Consider the following 21800-nt stretch of genomic DNA (forward strand, 5'->3'; position numbering starts at 1 on the left):
CATGGCTGCTCAGCTTTCTGGGCAAGCCATCCTGGGGTTGGCAGGCAGGTGCTGCCTGCCCATAAAAAAAGTTGGGCACAATGCTATATACCTCATAAAAGGTGTGATTTGAGAGCCCGGTGGCCACATTCCCATGTCTGACTTTGCTTTCCCGTACATACACATCACACAGCATAATTGGAGAAAAATGTGCAGTGTGACGTGTTAAACATGGGGCGGATGAGGAGCCCAGCTTATAATAGGAGATGAGAGGCTGGACAATAAGCCCAGTCCATTTTAACGTAGGACTAACTCAAAAGAAAGCACTTTAGATCAATTTATCAAATCAGACTAGCTTTGTTCAAGTCCCCTCCAGAAGGAAATAATGTGTTTGTTGGCCACAGAAGACACCAGTTCTGCAGAAACTGTTTACTCTGTCAAAAGTATTCTAATGGAAAGTCCCACGGTCACTTTATATGCAAGTAATATTACTCGAGTGTTGTCTTTATCATGTGTTAGTTCTTTAACAATAATTTTCATTGAGCTTTAATACCAGGTGGCAATAACAACAGCATCTGCATATTTGTTATTTTTGTAATTATTAAGGGGGGACTGGCTGCAGAGGGATGAGGAGAAGTGGGGGGAGCAGACTAGTTACTTCTATCACAACTCTGACAAAATCTAAAATGACACATGATCTCCATAAATGACAGAAGAAGGCAAAGTCCACAGATGTTCCCAGCAGCACTTACAAATCCAAAAGAGACAAAACTCTTCTCTGTGCTCCTGCCTGTACAAATTGCCTGCGGGGTGTTTCGAGAGAGAGATGGAATGTCTTTTTCAAACCATTCACACTCTGCTGCCTGCGTTCAAGAGATGGGCTTTAAACAGACACGGGGGGAAAAAAAAGCACATGCTCTGAATCAGGTTGAGATTTTATTCCATGAGGATGAAATACCTACATGGTGAGCTTTGAAAGTTAATTTTGGATCAGTCTACCTTTGAAGTGGTTGCTTTTCACTTCTTAAAACAGTGGGGGAGGTTCAGCCATCTATTCCAACTGCGTTAGGACTGGTAAACCTGGCACAGTGTCTATATTTTGCGGCAAATTAGTTGCTGAAGTTAGTAGTTTAAAACATTTAGGAGAAGCTTATAGGTGGTTCTAAGTGATATAAAGGAAGTCAAAGCAGACCAATGGGTAGAAGTCACAGTTGCAACACAACCAGCAAAAATACTACATACATTTTGGCAGCTATGCCTGTATTTAAAGGATAAACTCAAAATGTGCATGTAGAACACAAAATGTTAAAGACAGAGGACCCAGCGTCAGCTGTGGAAGCCAAGTCATCAGAATTACAACTGCATGATTTTGGCATACACTTAGAAGCTGCAATAGCATATATTGCTAGTAATTAGGCCACAGCTGGGGTGGTAGGGAAGTTTGATAGAGATCAGTCTTTATGAGTTCACGGTTATATTACCTGCCCGAATACCGCTGGATGTACTCAAGGGATGCACAGCCTTGAGTCACAGTTTGAACTGTACGTCCCCGGCCAGTAGACGTTCCCAGCTGTGGGAAAGGACCAGCGGTGCTGCTCTTCGTGTTCAGCATATTTTTTGTCTGTTTTAATTTAAGAAGAGCCACCTTAATTTAGCTACAGCAAAAAGGGTGTCTGACACTTGGTGACAGCCCCCGGTTCGGTATGTAACACGTACGACGGCTGATGCATTAGCCGGTGCAGCCTAAGAACCATCTGTGGATTAACGAAAATGCCAGGGACTTAATTGCGCATAAACCTTCAAAAGATGAAAAGCTGAAAGAATGTTTTATACAAACTAAAATGTTTGCTGAAGAGAGGCTCTGGGAGAAAGTAAGAGCTCATCCAAATCAGAAGTGTTGTAAATCCCAAGGATACTGACACGGCCGCCAGAGGCAAATCTTGTTCTGGTGACGATAAGTTCCTAAAAGTGGATATATCAAGGACACAGAACAAGTAAAGGGTGCAGAGAAAGAAAAGCTGTTTATTCCATGTTTTCCTGCACAGAAGTGTTTAATTTTGCTGTATGATGAATTCAGTATTGGGTTTTGAAAGACATTTAAATGAAAATCTGGTAGCCCAGAACCGTGCACCAAGAGAGCACGTCGCCTGGTTCAGGCAGTGCTGGCTGCGTGCGGCACCTCTTCCTCCTCTTAACTCCAGCCATAACACCACTACGGTGACAATTTAGGGTTTCACAGGGTGCCACAGTGTCCCCCGACACTGAATGGACAGACAGTGTCTTTTAGGGATCCTTGGCAGAATGATTATGGCACTAAATTGTAGTTACAATTAAAGCTTTTTTCTTAACAGAATATTATGATTTGTGTAGCACAGAATTTATGATTAGAATGGCACAGGATTTCCACAAGCAGAATCGATGTAGTGCAATCTATAAGTGGCATAATACAGAATTTATAATACAACTTATGATTTCTAATCACCTGGACCCTCTGCAAATTGGGTCCAATCTTAATACATGGTTTGTTGTATCAGTATAACAATCATAATCATAGAGTGGTTTGGGTTGGAAGGGACCTTAAAAGGTCATCTACTCCAACGCCCCTGCCATGGGCAGGGACACCTCCCACTAGACCAGGCTGCTCAAAGCCCCATCCAGCCTGGCCTTGAACACCTCCAGGGATGGGGCATCCACAGCTTCCCTGGGCAACCTGTTCCAGTGCCTCACCACCTTCAGAGTAAAGAATTTCTTCCTGATATCCAATCTAAATCTACGCTTTTCCAGTTTGAAGCCATTACCCTCATCCTATCACTACACTCCCTGATAAGCAGTCTGTCCTCATCTCTCCTGTAGGCCCCCTTTAGGTACTGTAAGGCAGCAATAAGGTGTCCCTGGAGCCTTCTCTTCTCCAGGCCGAACAACCCCAACTCTCTCAGCCTGTCGTCATAGAAGAGGTGTTCCAGCCCTCAGATAATTTTTGTGGCCCTCCCCTGGACTTGCTCCAACAAGTCCATGTCCTTCTTATGTTGGTGGCCCCAGAGCTGGACACAGTACTCCAGGTGGGGTCTCACCAGAATGGAGTAGAGGGGCAGAGTCACCTCCCTCGACCTGCTGGCCACGCTTCTTTTGATACAGCCCAGGATATGGTTGGCTTTCTGGGCTGTGAGCCCACATTGCCAGATCACATTGAGCTTCTCATCAACCAATACCCCCAAGTCCCTCTCCTCAGGGCTGCCCTCAATCTGTTCTCCACCCAGCCTGTATTGTGCTTGGGATTGCCCTGATTGTGTTGGGTCTAGACTGTAATCTAGACTCAAAAATCTTATAAAAGAGTATGAGTCACTCACACAGTCCTCAGAGGAAGCAGAGGATTGTGGGGTGGGACACTGGGGTGTCCTGAGTCTCACTGTCCAGCAGCAGCTCTGGTCCAAGTTCCCCACTTAGGACTTGTGACTGCTTGATTTTATGGACAATGCTCTGACTGCTGTTCGACTTCCCTCTCCTGTGAGGGGGTCATCACCACCTCCTGGTGAGCCGGGTGCCTGGCGCCTTCAAGGCTGGCAAGGAAGGGAGTAATCAGGCTGGTGCCCAGAAGTCTTGAGGCCAACAGGGAGGGGAAGAAGAAATATGCTTGGTTTGTCTATTTGGTTCACAGGACCTTCAGGGCCTGATAACGAGGGAACGGGAATGAATACATGACCTGCTCAGTCACAGAGAATGGCTGTTTGCCTTATAAAGTGGCATTAGTTATGCTAACCACATGAGCAGGGTGCCAGTCACACGTATTTCTGCAGGACACCTGAAGAAGTATCCCCTCTTAGTGTCCGTGCAAACAAATTACTTTCCCATCCACAAAAGTGCTGCTGATGCTTTACTAAACCTCCTGAAAGACCATTCTGAATATATGTATTTATTCTGATCTTGTGCTAGTGTTGCCTTTGTTGATGCCCAGTGTATGCTGGTATCAGTGAAGCATAATCTGGCTCATGAAATAGTTATGAGTTTGACCTCTTTTTGCATACAGTTTTTATATGTTGTGTATTTTGTAATCACATGCTGCTCATGGAATTAATGTGTTTGCATTTTCTAAACACTTGCTGGAAATAAATCCTCTGACTTCTTTCAGCAAGTTTATTTCGGATCGAGAAAGCAGAAGAAGTCTCACGAACAGCCACCTGGAGAAGAAGAAATGTGATGAATATGTAAGTCTCTCTTGCTGTTGTTTTCCCTGTCAAAATGAACCACATGTTGTGTGTATGAAGGACCTTTAGACATGGTCTTCAAAAGTGCTGGGCACACACATTTATAATTGAAGTTTAGGTTCCGGTAGGAATTGCCTGTGCTCAGCAGTTGGAAAAAACCCAAATCAAAAAACCCAAGCATTTTGGTTGAATTGAGGCAAGGGAATCCCTCTGGCCTGTGTTAGGCAGGAAGTCCCAGTGGTTCCTTATGGCCTTACAATATATAAATCATGTGCCTAAGATGTTTCACAGGCGTAGTGAAAGATAGGGTTTAAAATCAAACGTGTAGTAGGAGTTGTGTATTGCCTATACCGTTTATGTCGGTTTACAAAATCTATAGGACAGCCATCTGAGTGTAGCTCTGACAGGGCTCAGCGACTCTTTTTCCTCTTCCAAACCAATCTTTATTAAGTCATTTCCATAGCAGCAGTTTTATATCTGATACATCACAAAACATGGAGTTTGAAGCATAGACGCATTTCCCTGCTCCGTTCCAAGCTGTTGCTGACACGTCTCCCTTTACTTCTCCAGATCCCGGGAACTACTTCACTGGGGATGTCCGTCTTCAACCTCAGCAATGCGATTATGGGCAGTGGGATTTTGGGTCTCGCTTTCGCTTTGGCCAACACGGGAATTCTCCTTTTTCTGTAAGTATTTCTGTGGTGAGTAGCTGATCTCCGCACAGTTTCACCGCGTTTAAAGAACATGTGCGCTGCCAGCAAGCGGAGGAATTTATAGTCTATCTGTAATCAAGCGCAGCATTCAAGCCTGAAAATGTTAGTTACAAGTTTTGGACAATTTTTTTCAGTCAATTATTTTTTTGAGGGGGGAAAACCCACTACTTGCAATGCTAGAGCAAATAAAGTCCATGTTATTTACTACTGACCTGAGCCTAGCCAGGGATTTTACCTCTGGTCCACAAGCTACACATACATCGGAAATATTCAGTAGTCATAGTTGCAGTGGGATAGTACCTAGTTCTTACCTGTGTCATAGGATCTCCAGAGCTTTCATCAAAGCACGGTGCAATAACGACTTTTTTTTTTAACCAAGAAAAAGAATATTTATATTCCTTTATATGTTACATATAATATTTTCATCTCACTCCCACAGTTTCTTCAGTTTCTTATGTGAGAGTCCCTGAGAGCCAACACAAATACAGCCAAGATTTTAGTATAAAAAAAGAGTTGAGGTAGAGTACTTAACTCCAGAAAAAAAAAAAAAGGCATTTTGTAAAGGAGAATTTTATAGTTTAAAAATGAAACGGTGCCAGTGAATGAGTAAGACACAGTGTTATTCTGTGTTATTCTGGTTCACAGTACGAGACATTTCGTTGTGAAAAGCGATTGTTAAGAAATCAGTTGGGAATTGTGTGCAGATTTCAGTAATAAATGTTCATTGAGGGAAGAAATACAATAATTTACAATCTTTGAGAACTGTTCAACACAGTTATTGAGTTTACAGATTACTCTAAAGAGGTGTCATTTCTTGAATGTCAAACCTAAAAATCTAGAACTTTTGTTTTTTCTTAGGTTTTGGGGAAATATATAATATGAGCACTGTATATAGCAGAGTGGATGGACAAAGTGGTACATGTGGCCATCTGCTCTGGGGTTTTGTGCCAGGATAGCTACATCCATGCCACTATCTTACAATTTGCTGTGGTTGGGTAAAATCTAGGAATAATCCAAGGAGTTAATCCATTTACACTAAGAATGCACGAAGTCTCATAATTGTGTTGTCACTGAGCTAGGCTGTAAAGTAGCTGGACTCTAATTTAGGTCTTTCTTATGCAGAGAGACTGAGTTCATTTTATTTTTGTTGCTTTTTTTATCCGGTACCCTAACCTGTATGTGATACTTCACCCATGGTCTGACAAGCACACTTCTCGGGGGACAGACTGGTGGTTACAAAAACTGCTGTTACCAGAAAAAAAAAGTTATGTCTTTTCAGCCTCGTTACCTGTTCTGTAATAATAGTGTCTCACCCAAGGAGCATCCTCAGTTCCTCCTTACTGCTTTGGTTTTCTACAATCTCATCCTCTTCTTATTCTTCCAGCAGTTTTTATTGAGAGTTAAGTGAAATGTGAAATGTGTTTGCTCTAAAGAATGTAAAAAGGCAGTTTCTTTTAAGTGGGGTAGATCAGACCAGTGATGTGACCACCAGAGAAACTTCCAACAGCGTGTGATGGTGACTGGGCCGAGTAGTAAGTGTGTAGATCTGTATCACCGCGTTGTACGAAAAGCTGCCAAATCTGAATGTAGAGATTTTATACAGTAAATAACAGCATTATTCTCCACAGAACTAACTGTGTGTATTTAAAAGAGCATAATTGTTTTTGTTAGCTTGATAATGCCTTTAGATCTGTTGGCCTGGAGATAGACCAGCCTGCTGAGATCAAAGGTAAGGAAGCTAACAGGACCTAACTGACCAGGCCAGCAGAGATTTCCCCTTTGAAGCCTGGAGATACAGGATCCTAATGTGGTTTCTGTAGTTATGCCTTAAAGTTGAAATGCTTTAAATGTTCTCTTTTATCATGCAATAATCTAGTTAAACCTAGTCCATTAGTGTTAGATTTTTTCTCACACTCTCATTCAGTGCATTTTTCCCATAAAGGTATAGTTCTGCTGTCGCTATCACAGGTAGATCTTAGAACAATTTCTGCTTTACAAGTGATTAGAGTCCCAGCAATAGTTTCATTGTTTTTTGCACATGAGGAAGCACTTACATTCATTGCCCTTGAGTAGCACAGCTCTGGAGAGTTTCTAGGTTGCTTTATCCAGTATTGGCACGCACCATCTCTGAAAAGTAGAAAGCAGAGGCGGAGAAATTAAGGGAGCATTTTCAGCGCTAACGAAGCAGACTCGGCCTGATTTTCACTCTCAAAAGTTTCAGGCTTCTGCAGTGTGAAGTGTGCCCTGCCATGCACACCTGGGTCAGTTCAGATCCTATATTCTTGGCATAAGACATGCAAAATAAACATGGCAATGAGTACGTACTCTCACATCCTATTTGCATAGCTTAATGCCATAGCAAGGTGTCATGCTTTCTGGGCAAAACAACTGAGCTAGGAACTCGGAGGAACTTAATCCCAGTATTGTTGATAAATACAGCCTAGACCAAAGAAGAGCATCCTTTCCTGTATGCAAAAGGGGAGAAAGCCCTTACTGCAGAAAGATGGCACAAAAGGCTTGGGAAGTCAGAGATGGGCCAGGACACCTAGGGATGGCAGGAGCACTCATCACTGCCTGTGGTTTCATCCTGGAGAGCTGGGATCAGAATGACGGATCACATTGCAAAGACATACAGGCCGGCCAAGTTCAAGGTGCTTCAGCCTGCATTTAGCCCGGCACTGCACATGACCTGAAAAACCCTGCTGAGGCACAGGGGCTTGTTAGATGGAGGCATAGTATAAGACTACAACTGAAGTTTCATGCTACTCTCTGCAGCCGCTTCTACTAGGGTTGGCTGGAAGCAGTCATGAAGGCGTAGCCTAACTCCTCCAGAGGTTTAGGGAAGGCTGGCAGACCGGCCCTCTAGGATACCCTACGGTGGCAAACCCTGTGCTCTGACATGCTCTTCTGCGCCTTATACCTTGTGAGGGTTCAAAGCTGTTCTGTGCAATAAGACAGGCAACTGCATGAGCCTCACAGGTCTTCTGGCCCCAAATCCTGGGACTCCACAGAGGGCTGGGGACAGCGTGTGTTGCAGCTGACCTGGTAACGCGGCAGCTGGGAGCAAACAGCAGTGGCATTGCAGGAACAGCGTGTTCTTCCCAGCACTGTATCAGTCCCCTGCCCTAAACTGTTTATTCTGGATTTGTTGGGGGGAGGTGACTTTTGCGTGTGCTGGTTGCTCGCATAGCCAGCAGCGCTCCTTTAAGAGCGGGCAAGGGAGTGCTTTTGGGACTGCAGCGCAAGCTCCCCTGCTTCTGTTTTGAATTTGTGCAGAACGAGTGGCATGGACATTTTCATTCCTTTCCAAGGGGTGGTTCTGGCGCAAATATCCCTGTCCATACCACAGTCCTAACACAAACAAGTTTTTCATACAGCCCTAATGAAAATGCCAAGTGTCTCTGTAAGAACCCTATGGGGAGCTAAGGACAACAGATCAGATAAATACCTGGCTGCTTGGGAGTGTTATTTTTACCGCTGCAAAGGCTCCATGAGCTCAGTGCCTGAAAAACGGGAGCTTTTAATATTAAAATAGACTTGATGCTGGCATGCGGAGCCCAGAGGCATTTGGGGCTGGGAGTGAGTCAGCCCAGCGGCCCAGCGTCGGGAGCTGTGAGCACACCGTGCCTCCAGGCAGACAGGGGCTTGGCGGCTCTGCAGGGAACGAGGGCAGAAGGAAGGCTTAGCAAATCTGTAAAAAATGGAGCAGAGTGACCTCAGCCAGTACAATCTCCTTTCCCCACCTCCCCAAGGAGCAACACCCTCTGGGCTGTACAAGGAGTGTGTTGTTGTTGTCAACCATCATTCTCTATTGGCAAAAGAGAAGTTCCTCCTATCACCTCTTTATGTTTTTCCCTGCTCCTCTGGCCCCAAGAAAGTTGTGGGTCATTATTTGGCAGTAAAGTATTTCTAGTCTCAAATAATAAAAAAGGGGAGGGAGGAGGCTTCTCCTCCTTTTCTTTCTATGTATTCCTATGAAAAAGACGTGTTGCTGCCTATCTATGACAGCAGCTTGTTTTCTGTTAAATTTTAGGCTTGTTTTGCTCGGCGTCCTGAGGGTAGTTGTCATAATAAAGAGAGGAATTGCCAACAGATTGTCCGAGTGCTCTTCACACACATCATGAAAACATCATCAGGTCTTTGTGTGTCAGAGTGTTGGAGAGGAAGGCACACATGGTGCTTGGCTTAAAGACATGGAGCAATGAGCAAATGTGTTTTTATGCACTGAGCCCCCGGCACTGACTAATTATCATTTGTGCCAGCAAGTTCCCTACACAAACAGTTTGGTCATTACTTCCTGCAATTCTTCTAAGTGAAGTCAAATCATGGATCACGGCAGACCAGGAGTGACATCAGTGAGGGAACACCAGTCCCCACCTGGGCATAGCATAAGCCTTTGGTTTCTGCCTTTATTCCCAGGGGAAAGCAGTCAAGCCTTAACTTCCTTCCTCCCCCCCTCCTTGGGCACTGGGAGGCATGTAAAAAGCCATTTGGGCGCCCCTTGGGTAGCATATGAAACATGTCTGGGGCAAAGTTGCTTCCATTTGGTATGGAAGTCTTTAAAGGACAACCCTTTGCAATTTTTGCTCTGCTTCCAGAAAAAAAGCTTGAGAGTGGGTGACGAGGGACATACCTGGCTCATCCTCGCTCTGATTAAATCTTAATGCCTATCAGAAAAGGCAACTATATTCATCTTTTGATATATAAAGATGTAACTCGGTAACAGGCTGCTCTCTGCATCTCCACTAAGTTTTACTTGGTTGAATCCCTCTGCGTGCAGAGCTTTCTACCTCCAAGGTGGTGTGGTGGAACTGCAAAAAGAATGTGAATCACATGTATTTTTAGGCCTTTTTGTATTGTCAGAAGAGTATAAAAATTATCTCGGAGCCAACGGGAATATGACCGGACGTGAAATACCGCAATGTTAGAGCTCAGCTCTTAAAGTAGGTTTTATTTTCTATTCTTTTGTAGGCTGCTCTTGGTTTCAGTGACACTGCTGTCTATTTATTCAATATATCTCCTGTTGGTGTGTTCAAAGGAAACAGGTAATTTAAAATGTTATTATACCATTTTAGTAGAATTGTAAAGAGCAAGAGGTGAAAAGTGCTCAAATAAGGCCAAGTGCTTTGTGTAAGATGGAGTTTCTATCACTTGGCTGACACAATAGAAAGGCCTAACACATTTTGGGGCAGAAACCCAGAATTTAAAAAATTTATGTCATGGCAATGGAGAACAGCATCTGACCATCACTATAAAGAGAAAAAATTAGGACAAAGAGTGAATTCTGCTAACGTGAGATGTCTTCAGTGAGCTAGAAGGAACAGGTCATATAGTTTCTTTGCATTACAAAACCAAATGCAAATGAAATATAATGAATCTTTGCAGTTTGTCCTTAATGGTTCATGCAAAATTACTGACAGTTTTGTTGATGCAGTAGGGGGTTTCCTACGAGAAAGTAAAAGGGAACAGTTCCTCCACAGAGAGAAGTGTAACTGTAAGCAAAATATATTCTAAACGCAGAAATTAGAAGTTACCCACAGTGTTAAATGCCTCTGTGGTCTGAAGTCCAAGAGACTCTTTCCTTGGGTAACAATCTCTGAAGATGGATTTTTAAAATTATCTGTGCACAAGAACACTGTGATATTTTAATATGTCATTTGGACACACATGAGTTACTGCTATAGCATGTATAATGGCACCAACTGCCCATTTAAATTAGGTACGTATGCCTAATTGTGGACACATTTGTGCCCTGTTAGTTCTCAAAATCTAAGCCCTGGTTTCTATGCTGCTGGTACATATAAGCTCAAACTTATTGTTTATACAAGCTTCAAAGCAGAAATGTCAGCTATAAGGAAATATAGAGAAAACCAAACAATGGGATGCAGTTTAAAAATCATCTGTACAGTGTAACATCAGCAATATTTCTCTTTCTGTTCTCATGTATCTCACCATATTCACAATGTCCAGGGTTTTTGCAGCCTAAATCACAGCCAAGGAAAAAAACATTTAACAGAAATGCAAACCAATTCATAGAGGAGTTTCTCAAGCTTGACAGATATTTAACAAGAAGTTTTAGTTATAATTTACACTTTGCCCTGCTTTTCCCAAAAAACATACCACAGTGAGAATTCACAAGTTAAGGCTTCGTCATTAGAAATTGTAAATCCTCCTGTAAACCAGTGGCTGCCCTCATTTGGATCGTTTAGTCAAAGCAAGGGAAATTGCAGAATCGCGGTACTGTGTCTGCGGTGGCCAGGCTGCCAGTCCTAACTTGTGTATCCCGCTGTACCGAGTTTTGTCTGGAGAGGAGGCTTTCTACGTCACTGGCATGGCGGGTGCAAACCCGATGGGGATACCAGAACTTAACATGTCACCAGGGGTATAGACAGATTCATTAAAGGGGTGTAATAGCCTCATTAGGAGCTTCAATTTCAGAAGTGACTGGTAGCCAACGATAACATTTATAGACGTCAAGAAAACATTCCTGCACAAGTTTCAGCCCAATAATTACAAGAGAGCTCTCTATTTACTTGCAAAGGGCAGATGTGGCTGCACAGATGGGCGTTCAGCTGAAAAGGAACCATTAGTGTTTTGACGCAACAGCTTTCGCTGGTGTATTTGTTACCTTTCTCCTCATTTCTTTTCATGCAGGCTGCATGGTGTATGAAAAGCTGGGCGAGCAGGTCTTTGGTACCCCAGGGAAAATGATTGTCTTTGGATCTACATCGCTCCAGAATGTTGGAGGTAAAGGAGATGAGGGGTATTGAAAAACAAAATCCAGGAGCATCTTAATAATGTTACAGCTACCAACCAGTCAAGTTCCTCCTTCTTTCAGTGACACCTTGGGGTCTTCATGCTCCTCAATATAGCTGTGGCTATATCTTGCATGCAGCCTTTCAAAAAGGCTGCATTACTGAATGATCAGTAGTTTACAGTCAATTAGAGTTCAGGGTCTTCTATCATCAGACGCTGATGTGGGATAAGGTTCGGGATGCTTCTCTGTACTTGTTCCACAAAACATCTTACCTATTTTCTAAACTGACTTTCTTCTTCCTCCAGCAATGTTGAGCTATCTCTTCATAGTCAAAAATGAGCTGCCTTCTGCCATAAAGTTTCTAATGGGAAAAGAAGAAACTTTTTCGTAAGTTGAATTAATTTTGGTGATTAGATCATAGAATTTAACGTTGAGATAAGTTTAAGCATATGCTTATAAAGGCTCTTAAGTATTGGATACTCTTTAGGTTTGTCAAAGTAGATTTTCGCAGAAATATTTCAGGGGGTTAATAAAAACCAAGATAACTTTGGGAAGGAAAAGGAAAGGTTGAGTCATCACTAGTTACTCTCTTTGCACACCAGATTTGCATGAAGAATTGTGATTTATACAAACCTCTTATTGTAGTATCCAGCCTTTTACAGTGTTAGGCAACTCTTGAAGACATTGGGAACAATGCAACTTTAAGATGTTAGGTATTTCCCTGCATTCTCTAGCATCTTACAGGATCTTACCCCTGAAGCACTGTCCGTAGCATGAAATTCTTAAATACTAGCATGTGACAACAGCAGAATAGTGTACTTAGATTTCTGCCACTTATCACTCCTTGACATTTAGCAGCCTCTTTAACAGAGGGGTGGTATTTCTTTATACTGGTAAATATCCTTTGCGCTAGGTTATATGGTGTGCTGTAGTGCACGAGAAGAAGGTAGAGATCCCATTCCTCAGGCTTTCATACTAAATTGGACCGAGCAGTGGAAATAGGTTGTACAGAATGTCACTAACGCTGTCCCTTCTCCCTTTTCTTGCTTTCCGGAAGGATTCAAAGCACTTTGCTAGAAGGAGATACAGCCTTGGGGTGGCTTAGTGTGTGTCAGCCCTCAGGAGCCTGGTTTGCTGCTCCAGGCACGTGCCCGGGTGATTTAGCAAATGAATTGTGGTTGTCGTAATGAATTGTTACAGAGGGGGGTGTTCTGCATCTCAGTCCCACTCACTGATCTCTGCAGTAGGGTGATATTTTGTCTAGTGACTATGAAAAGCTGCCGTATCTCAGTCTCGGCAGTGCCATGCTTCAAGGGCTGGGTACTTAATGAGTCTATGAAGTTTAGATGTGGCCCACATCTCTCCTTTTGTAGGAGCTTGTAGGGTAAGGAAACCAAAGATAGTTCTGTAACTGCAGCAAAGAGGATGACCGAATGTGAGGAAAACTAGAGAGGGATTCCGGTGTGCTCATGGTGTGGTTTTTTTAATGTTTTATACAGGGCATGGTATGTGGATGGGCGGCTTCTTGTTGTCACGGTGACGTTTGGTATAATCCTCCCTTTATGTCTCCTTAAGAACTTAGGTAAGATGCAAATGCCATTGTGGGAATAAAATAAAGGAAGCCAGACATCGCGCTACTGACAGCCACGCTGGCAACTCCACTAGAAAAGAAAAAAAAATGGCTCTCATTGTAATCTAAGTAGCCTCCCTGGTCCAGGAATAAACTGTGTTTTGAGCATCTTGGAACAAGTAGGCCTAAATTGTCATAGTGGTTGAACTCAGTATAAACCAGCTTCATCCCTACAATTGTGGAAACTGATGTGAAAAACTATAGTTAAGAGGGTCCTCACTTCATAAAGCAATTCTATTTTATGTGTAGCCTGTAAAAATAAGTTCACAAATTGTTAGATTACAAAAAAATAACTTATTTTTCTATCAGCATCGAAACCTTTAGTGGTGAGGTTAATTGGAAGTATTGGACTTTGAAGTAAGACATGTATAGAAGATTGCATTTTCAAATGTCTTTGAGTCCACAGTGATGCCAGTTGGTACAAAAAGTATTTTTTAAAACCATGTAACAAGTTTTGGCACTGAAGTCCTGTTGGGATCTTCCTTTTGAGAAAATAACCCATAGTCAGCTGACGTGGCTCGTACCGGGAATCTGGGTCACGTTCTGATTGCAATTGCACCTTTTCAGGTTTGTTTCAATTATCACAGCCCCTTTCAAAAGTAAAATTAGTTAAACTGCCATAAAGTCAAACCAGTCAGAGCAAAGCTCAGGTCTGTCTGAAAGTTGGGAGGCTTGCGACGTGGGAGACTCACACACCAACAGGACATGCTTTTGTCCTGGCCAGAAGCTCACGACACATATTAAATGTATAATACATTTAAGCAACAAAAAGTAAAAACCAAGATATGGCTAATAAAATAATTTTGTATGAGATTTCCTTTTAATTTGTTTCAGGGTATCTTGGCTATACCAGTGGATTTTCATTAAGCTGCATGGTATTTTTCCTGATAGTGGTAAGTTCAGCTTGCTTTCTTTGTTGGATGAGAGTTACTTGATAGGATATTCATAATTTCTCTGATGTTTTCATTTTAATTTGCCTTTATTTTGAAATTATTTTTAGCAATTAGCTGTCTTCCGCTCTCATTCTAGGTTATTTACAAGAAGTTTCAAATTCCCTGTGGCGGATCGGAGCTAAATGCAACATCACCTATCCTATCAAATAGCTCAGCACATGAACATATGTGTAAGCCAAAGTATGTTATCTTTAATTCCAAGGTATGTTTCTTTTTATAATACTTATTTTTAATTCACATAATATATGCACGTACACCCATGTTGTTTATCCGGTCAGCACCACGTGGGGCCTGATTCTCCATGCTTCCACTCATGCTCCAATGGTGAACGGGCAATGGGCCTCCTTGCCCAGTCTTATGGAGATGCCGTGTTGAATGTTCCTCTTTGCAGTCTTGCTCTGCCCCGGTGGTAGACGTGCTAAGGCTGTGAGCCCAAGCTACCACCAGACAACTAACACTTTATTTGGGAGAACTTTCCTTTCCACTGCTTCTTACTGTCCCGTTCTGCAACTCCGCCTCAAGGTTGTAGTTCAGCAGAGGCTGAGTAAGCCATTCCTGCATCCAAAGCCCAGAAGTAATCCCTCTGTCCTTCTGCACACAAACCACTTCTTTGTGACAGGGTACGTGTTTCTGTAGCCATATGGTGAACTGGATCATGAAAAGGATACAGTTGAAAGCTAATCCAGTAAAAATTTGATTGCCTTTCAGCTGGATGCTTTCCTCCATCGCCGCACAGCTGCAGGAAAAGTTGTGCCAAGAGAATGCGAAAGAGCAACTGGCTGTAGCTGTGGGAGCAGGAGGATCGCTCCTGTCAGCTGTGCTGGGGCACAGTGCTCATTAAACAGCAGGGCAGGGTCCTCGGGGTGTCGCAGTCGCATCCAGAGGGAATGCATATGTATAGCACATGCATGCAAAAATTAAATTTTTTGAAATTCATCCTACCAGCTTCAGTTGAAGAAGCCAACCCAAGCACTTTTCTTTAGTTGGGGGTAGCCATCAGCTCAGATGTGGTGGGACAGACCAAAAATTAGTTAACTTGGTGTGCAATAGCAGCTTAGCTGTAAATATGTTTTAGCTAGCGTTGAAGGACCATTGTCTTCTCCTACGGTAAGGGTCAGCGTTTGCCTCAGAGTCGATGGAGGCACATCAGAAGGATCAGTCCATCTGAACCAGGCACACTGGAGCTGAACTCTAGAGATTTGCCCTTGGGGCCAACAGCTTCCCAGTCAATTTAGCAACTTTGGTGTGTGAGAGGAGAGACAGTTTCACAAAATCAGAGGACTGCTGAGGTTGGCAGGGGCCTCTGGAAGTCATCTGGTCCAACCGCCCTGCGCAAGCAGGGTCACTTAGAGCCGGTTGTCCAGCTCCCTGTCCAGGAACTTCTGAATATCTCCACAGATGGAGACTCCACAACAGTAGTGCGCTGTGAGTGAGGGAGAGGAGGCAGCACAGGCCTGGGCTGAGGAGGGATCGCTGGAGCGCAACTACTGTATTTACTGAATCTGTTGGGCCTGGGGCAAACCCCAGGATGGCTTCTGTGGGAAGGGGACACCTGTGGCCAGTGCGAGCAGATCTCAGAAGGCCAGGGAGAGATGCCTGTAGGGATGGACTCATTTTGTCCTCGCAGGAGGACCTGGTTTTCATGTGGTCTCTGCTCATACCCATTCCCTGGGGAGAATGGAAGTGCTTGGGCACTGAGATCATACAGTTTGGCTGTACACTGAGGACTGAAACCCACTGAGGTTTTTGGTGGAGAAGGGGGCGAGGTTCACCCCCCTGGAGGCCTCCTGCACTTCCTGGTGACGTAACGGTCTCTCTCTTTCCCCAAGGAAAAGCATGCTCCCTCCACAGCCCTCCTAGCCCTTTTGTTGGCCTGGGAAATGAAGGGACTCAGTCTGGTACCTTGAAATATCCATTTATTTGTAAGTTCTGCATTCCTCTTCTCTTTTCTTACAGTCTGGATATGGGCTTCCTCTTCAGGACTTCAAGCCTTAGCACCACGGGTGCGCACCCCTCTCCATGCCAAGGCAGGGTAGCGTAGCGGTGACCCACCATATGTCCCTTTTACGTGTGACGGTGTGCTAGTAACGGTGGCAGTAGCTGGGCAGGGAAACCTATCCCAGGGAGCAAAACCAGCAGCCTTGTGGCATCCAGCACTGGGCTCTGCGAGCAGAGTCAGGACCGTGCTCACATGGCCGACGCAAAGACTTTGTCCTCCCATTGCAAGAGCGCTGCTCTCCATATTTCATTAAATATGTGCTAATTGACAGGTCTTCTACCTTCTCTGAAGGCTCTCAACATTTGGTTGAGGAGTCCAGAGAGTTGGGAGTTGAGGTAATTGAACACAGATCATTTCTTCACGCCACTGGGGGAAATACTTCTTAGTTTCTTTTCTGAAATTCTCTCCAAACAGACCGTGTACGCGTTGCCCACCATTGCTTTTGCGTTTGTGTGCCACCCATCAGTCCTCCCGATCTACAGCGAACTTAAAGAGTAAGCCATTCTTTTTTATTTTTTCCAGTTAATTGTTTTGAACCGCTTTGCACGGAAAATGTTAGCACAGAGGTGCTCTGAGTCATTCGCGCCATTTGGAGGAGATGTGCTTTAATAACACCCAACAAGCCAACGTGCGTGGCTGTCAGCTAGGAAATCTGGCCTCCCAGGCGTGCCGCTGGGGCGGGGGCGAGGGAGGTTGAGGATAATGCAATACTTTGGGAGTTTTCTCTGGAAGTACACGGCAGCCTGGGGAGAGCCAAGTTGTGCCGGTTGTTATTTGGCATAGGAGAGAAGCGTGTGTTCATCTAACGGCGTTTGTTCCAGAGCAACTAAAAATCTGTTGCGGTACCAGGAAAAAAAAGTATTTTCAGGCTCGCCTGTATTAAAAGGCCTTTGCCGGTACGGCTGTCCCGCTGACACCTTTGGCTGGGCAGGGCTGTGGGGAGCTGGAGACCGGCCCTGCTGCGGCATCACTGGTGGCCCTGGGGGGATGCAATGGGCTGCTGGGCCATGGGGGGAGCCCCAGGGGAGAGGTCGGGGTCAGTCAGACCCATGGATGCCCTCAGGTCCCAACCACTTGTTGGGAGCTTTGAGTTTCAAGGGACTCCAGCAGGTTCCCTGGTGCCTATTTAAGGCATTCCTGTGTGTGTTTAAAAGTCTAACTTTAGGTACCAGAGTGGGAATATTTCAGAACAAATATCTAAAAATGAAACATTTGCACTTAGCCTGTTTTACAGGTCTACAGTGGTCTGCATACATTCATTATTTTCTACCCATGGGGACACAAATGTTTCTCTGCAAACATGCAGAATGTGTTTTTTTCCTGTGTATAATTTTACTCTTTCTTTATTTTGGCCTCTTGATTTAATTACTGAAGTGTTTAAGGGCCGTCCCTCCCAACCAGGCTTCACCCTTCGTTCTGTTTAGGTGGGTATGGCCAGGGAGCAGAGCCACAGGGCGGACCCACCATTTCTTGACTTAAACCCTAAGTAGGGACCCTTTCCTCAGTCTTTCTCTTCCTTGTGCAGCTGTCAATGGATTCCTGTTTCAAATGAAAATGCATTCATGAGCCTCCCCAGAATTACAATGTTTATGCAAAGACCTAATACATTTTTAATCAACTATTGAAAAATCCAGCCTAACTATTTCTATGTGTTCTTTTTTCCTTCTTTTTCCAGCCGTTCACAGAAAAAAATGCAGTTGGTTTCCAATATCTCATTTTTTGCCATGTTTGTGATGTACTTTATGACTGCCATATTTGGCTATTTGACTTTCTACGGTAAGTATGCAGTTCTTTACCAATCAAAGTAGAAAGGGAATACATATGAAATCAATAGCATATCCCAGCTGGAAAGGAAAGTCCCATCCACTTATATTAAAATACTTTTTCAAATAATTTTCCATCAAGTTTTCATACTGAAGGTACAAATCCTTTCTTCCTTTTCCCCTGTGGATGAAAAGCAGAAGTGAAAGTAGTATTTGCAAAAGGCATATTCAAGATATGAGGGAGAGAGCTGTTTAAGAGAATTGGGGATTAGCTGGGCCCCACTAAGATTTTTCTTCCAAGGTCCTCTCCTGAATGTTGTGTACATTGGTAACGACTGGAGCATGCATATCTGCATAAAATGAGACAGATTTGAGAGCAGGTCCTAGGAAATGTGTATCAAATCAGCCATCACAGGTTTTTCATTTTCTTATTGACGCTTTCATCATAGAGGCGAAGGACCAGATGTTTTCCCACTGTCCCTAGAGCCGACCCCTTCAGGTCTCGGTTAAATAAACTGGCAGCGAAGGTGGGGAAGCTTTGAGCGTTGTCCCAGCTCAGACACCAAAGGATGGCTCTTTCAGTGTTTGAGACTTGCACCCTGTCTCTTTTCATGCATATCAATTCACTTAAAGAAACAAACAAATTAAATTATGTTGTATCGCTAAAGGATACAACATGTATGCCCTAATGGCACAACTATTAAGTAAAATAGTATAAAAGATTAATTTTGACCAGGAAGATACTCCCATATTCCAGTCTAATGGGAATGTTGCAAAGTAGTGTCTTTTTCCAGGGACCATTAAGGGGTTACAAGACAGATGACAAAACTGATGTTTGCCTTTTACCTCAGAGTCACCAAAAGGTCATCAGTCTTCTCCATCCTATTCCAAGTGACCTTTTTGTTACAATCTCCTCATTCATGATACCGTTCCTTGTGAGCCACGTATTGCAAGAGAAAGAAAATAAGTAAATATGAAATCTGGCTTTTTTTTTTCCCAAAGGTGTATCTATCTCCTATTTGTTTTCTCAGGCTCTCATTCTGATTATGAGGCCTTAAGACTGCATGTGTTGAAGTAACTTGAGGTCATCTGTTCTAATTTTCCCAATAAAACCGCAACTACGCTGCAAGTGACAACAGCAACAGCCGTTCTCATCCAACTGCTCCCGTCTAACACATTTTCATAGAAATGCATCAAATTAGCAGCCCCAGGGAGCAAGTGGGTGTAAATCAGCACGGACCCCTTCGCTTTGGCAGGGAGGAGATTCTGATGTGATTGCCCCAGGGATCTGAGGAGGCAGATCCGTGGCGCTCCTCTCTGGGAATCTCCCACGCCCCTCAAGGACGAGGGTCTGGAGTCCATGGAGGAGGTAGGGGCTGCGTCCTTCTGGCCCTCCCGAGGGGGAATGGCGGAGGAATCCCTGGGGTGTCTCGTGTGCCTCTCCCCACAGCAGGCGTCCCTGGTCCCCAGCGCTGAGAGCCTGTGGGTGGAAGCTGTGCGGCTCCACTGGGGCTTCTCCGAGGGTCAGTGCCATGACAGGCAGCAAAAAAGACACTGAAGGAATATAAAATTCCTCCACTTTGATCCTTCATCCCCTCGAGACTGACGAGACCTTATCTGTCATATGTTCGCTTACAATTTCCTAACCCTCTTCTCTACCCTTACCTGGGTAAGAACAGTATTTTTATGATGGCCATTTCTTCTTTACGCCAATAGTACTTGTCTGTTTGCTGTGTTCTCAAAAGTGTTGCAGTGATGACTATATTTACATTGCAGAATTACAGAAAAGAGGTGTTTTTCTTCCCCTAAAAGGTCACACTGTGGTTGGGCTCTGTGGTGTATCTAGCTGAAAGGAAAACAGACCTTCAACTGTAAGCCTTGCCCTTCACTTCCTACCTGGCTGCAGTCCGTGAGCGGTACAGAAGTTGCAGTCTGTGCTTGCAGGAGCAGAGTAAGCTCTGTGTCGCAGAAGCTGTGCATGTGCCCGGCTTGAAAACCCCACTCCTAATCTGCAGGGAGGTGGGAGAGCGTTTTCTTTCTCCTGGTGGGGATTCAAGCACTGCGTAGGTGGTGGTGACCCGTGGTCTCTCCCCAGAAGGGCATCCTGGGGGGGGAGCGCAGGCGTTTTGCCACAGGACAGATGTCTCTGCCTCCGGGGACATGTGAGGTTTTACCAAGTGCCAAAGATTTTAAACTAGATGTGGCTGCCGAGTTCCCTTTAAGGACTTTGGTTTAAGAGGTGTTACGTTTTACCACCAGCCTTCTAAGATTAGCAGGCAGAAACAAAATACGAGCCTAAACAGGGGTAGCGAGTATGCTTTGTGGCGCGCTTAACAGCCACCCCATTAGGTTATTGCTCCTAGATATTTAAAAGCTACAAAGAGAAAAAAAAAAAGCACATAGGTCCCTCAGCAGCTTGGTTTTCCTGTTGGTTAGCACACGCAGACCCACTCTGCAGTATTTATCGCAGCTTCAAGGAAATGTTTTTGCAGGAGGTCGTATTAAAATGTCACCAGCGCCTCCCCGTTAGGCACACATGCACAACTCCCCCCCCCCCCCCCCCCCCCGCGATTTGTCTTGGCTGCTGGGGCCGAGCTGCAGGCACTGCTGGGTGGGTGGCAGGCTCAAGAAGAAAAAACCCATGAGGGCAGCCCTAGGAGGAGCTGCTGAGGGGTTTGAGCGCAAATGTCAGAGCGTCCCGCTGAGCGTTGACCCCAGATAGGCTTTGTTCTTGGTTGAGAACAGGGGCACTGCTTTTCGCTGGAAGTTTATTTGCTGTTTAGACTAATTTAGCTCAAAACCTCGTAGTTTATATTAAGTTCAGCCGTTGCAGTGCATGTGGTTATTTTTATATCATTTGACACTTAAAAAAAAAAAAAAGCCCATGGAACCAATTAGAAATAGCTTATTTCACTTTACTTATTTTTTTTATATATGTATATATGTAAGCAAGCTTTCATGTATGTCTCACTGTTGTCTTTCCTACAGTGAAAATTACCTTAGACTTAGGCATGTGCTGTCTTGAATTAGGATGCATTCCTAAATCAGGCCTCCAAAGGATTAATCTGGAATAATGGGATCATTAGGATTTGGTTCAAAGTGCTGTTTTAACTCAAGAATGTTTCATTCCATACTCTTTTGTTTGCAGATAAATCACTTGTTGTTCAAGAAGGCTGTTGTTAAGCAATGATTTTTGTGAACGGGTTGCCTGTTTGCCAGAACACTTATCTTATTGTCTTTTCCATAGACAATGTGCAGTCAGATCTGCTTCACAAGTACCAGAGCAAAGATGACATCCTCATCCTGACCGTGCGCTTGGCTGTGATCGTTGCGGTGATACTCACGGTGCCAGTGCTGTTTTTCACTGTAAGTAAAAAGCTCCATGCGGTTTGGAAGTTGGTAATGGCTGTACACAGCACGTTTCTTCAGACCACAGTCCAGCAGTTGCCGTGGCAGTGACCTGATCTTGAGTTACAAAAAGAGCTTGAGGTTGGATCAGTCTTTTCCCACACCAGACTCCCACTAACTTCTGGAGAAGTTCTCCCTGCAGGAAATCAATTAATCTGTTAAAATCTGTTATAATCTTAAATCTGTTTTAAATTGAATCCACAAGGGCCCTCTCTTACTTCACATGACTTCACTGGAACAGGCTCAGAGGTGAAGTACATTTTTAAGTGCAAAAGGATCCCCAAAGGCATGTCAGAAAGGGAGGAATTTCCTACTGCAGATGCTTGTATGCCTACAGTTTTGAAATATCAAATGAATTTTAAGAACTATTTCAAAGGGCACGACATCAGAGACCCC

General features: G+C 44.1%; 1 protein-coding gene across 2 annotated transcripts in view; it reads left to right on the top strand.

The window, feature by feature from the left end:
• SLC38A1 (solute carrier family 38 member 1) overlaps positions 1-21800 on the top strand; it is a 43247-nt gene that overhangs the window by 13632 nt on the left and 7815 nt on the right. For both annotated transcript variants that reach the window (XR_010069515.1, XM_063323094.1), the window contains exons 3-13: positions 4106-4181; positions 4752-4867; positions 9866-9939; positions 11549-11641; positions 11957-12038; positions 13151-13233; positions 14116-14174; positions 14311-14436; positions 16648-16727; positions 17909-18009; positions 21244-21362. Coding sequence is in view for 1 of the 2 variants with exons in the window: in XM_063323094.1 (XP_063179164.1) it covers positions 4106-4181; positions 4752-4867; positions 9866-9939; positions 11549-11641; positions 11957-12038; positions 13151-13233; positions 14116-14174; positions 14311-14436; positions 16648-16727; positions 17909-18009; positions 21244-21362 (1009 nt within the window). In the remaining variant the exon portion in view is untranslated. The remainder of the gene's footprint in view (positions 1-4105; positions 4182-4751; positions 4868-9865; positions 9940-11548; positions 11642-11956; positions 12039-13150; positions 13234-14115; positions 14175-14310; positions 14437-16647; positions 16728-17908; positions 18010-21243; positions 21363-21800) is intronic.

Source organism: Chroicocephalus ridibundus, chromosome 1 (genome assembly GCF_963924245.1).
Source record: "Chroicocephalus ridibundus chromosome 1, bChrRid1.1, whole genome shotgun sequence".
Taxonomy (NCBI): domain Eukaryota; kingdom Metazoa; phylum Chordata; class Aves; order Charadriiformes; family Laridae; genus Chroicocephalus; species Chroicocephalus ridibundus.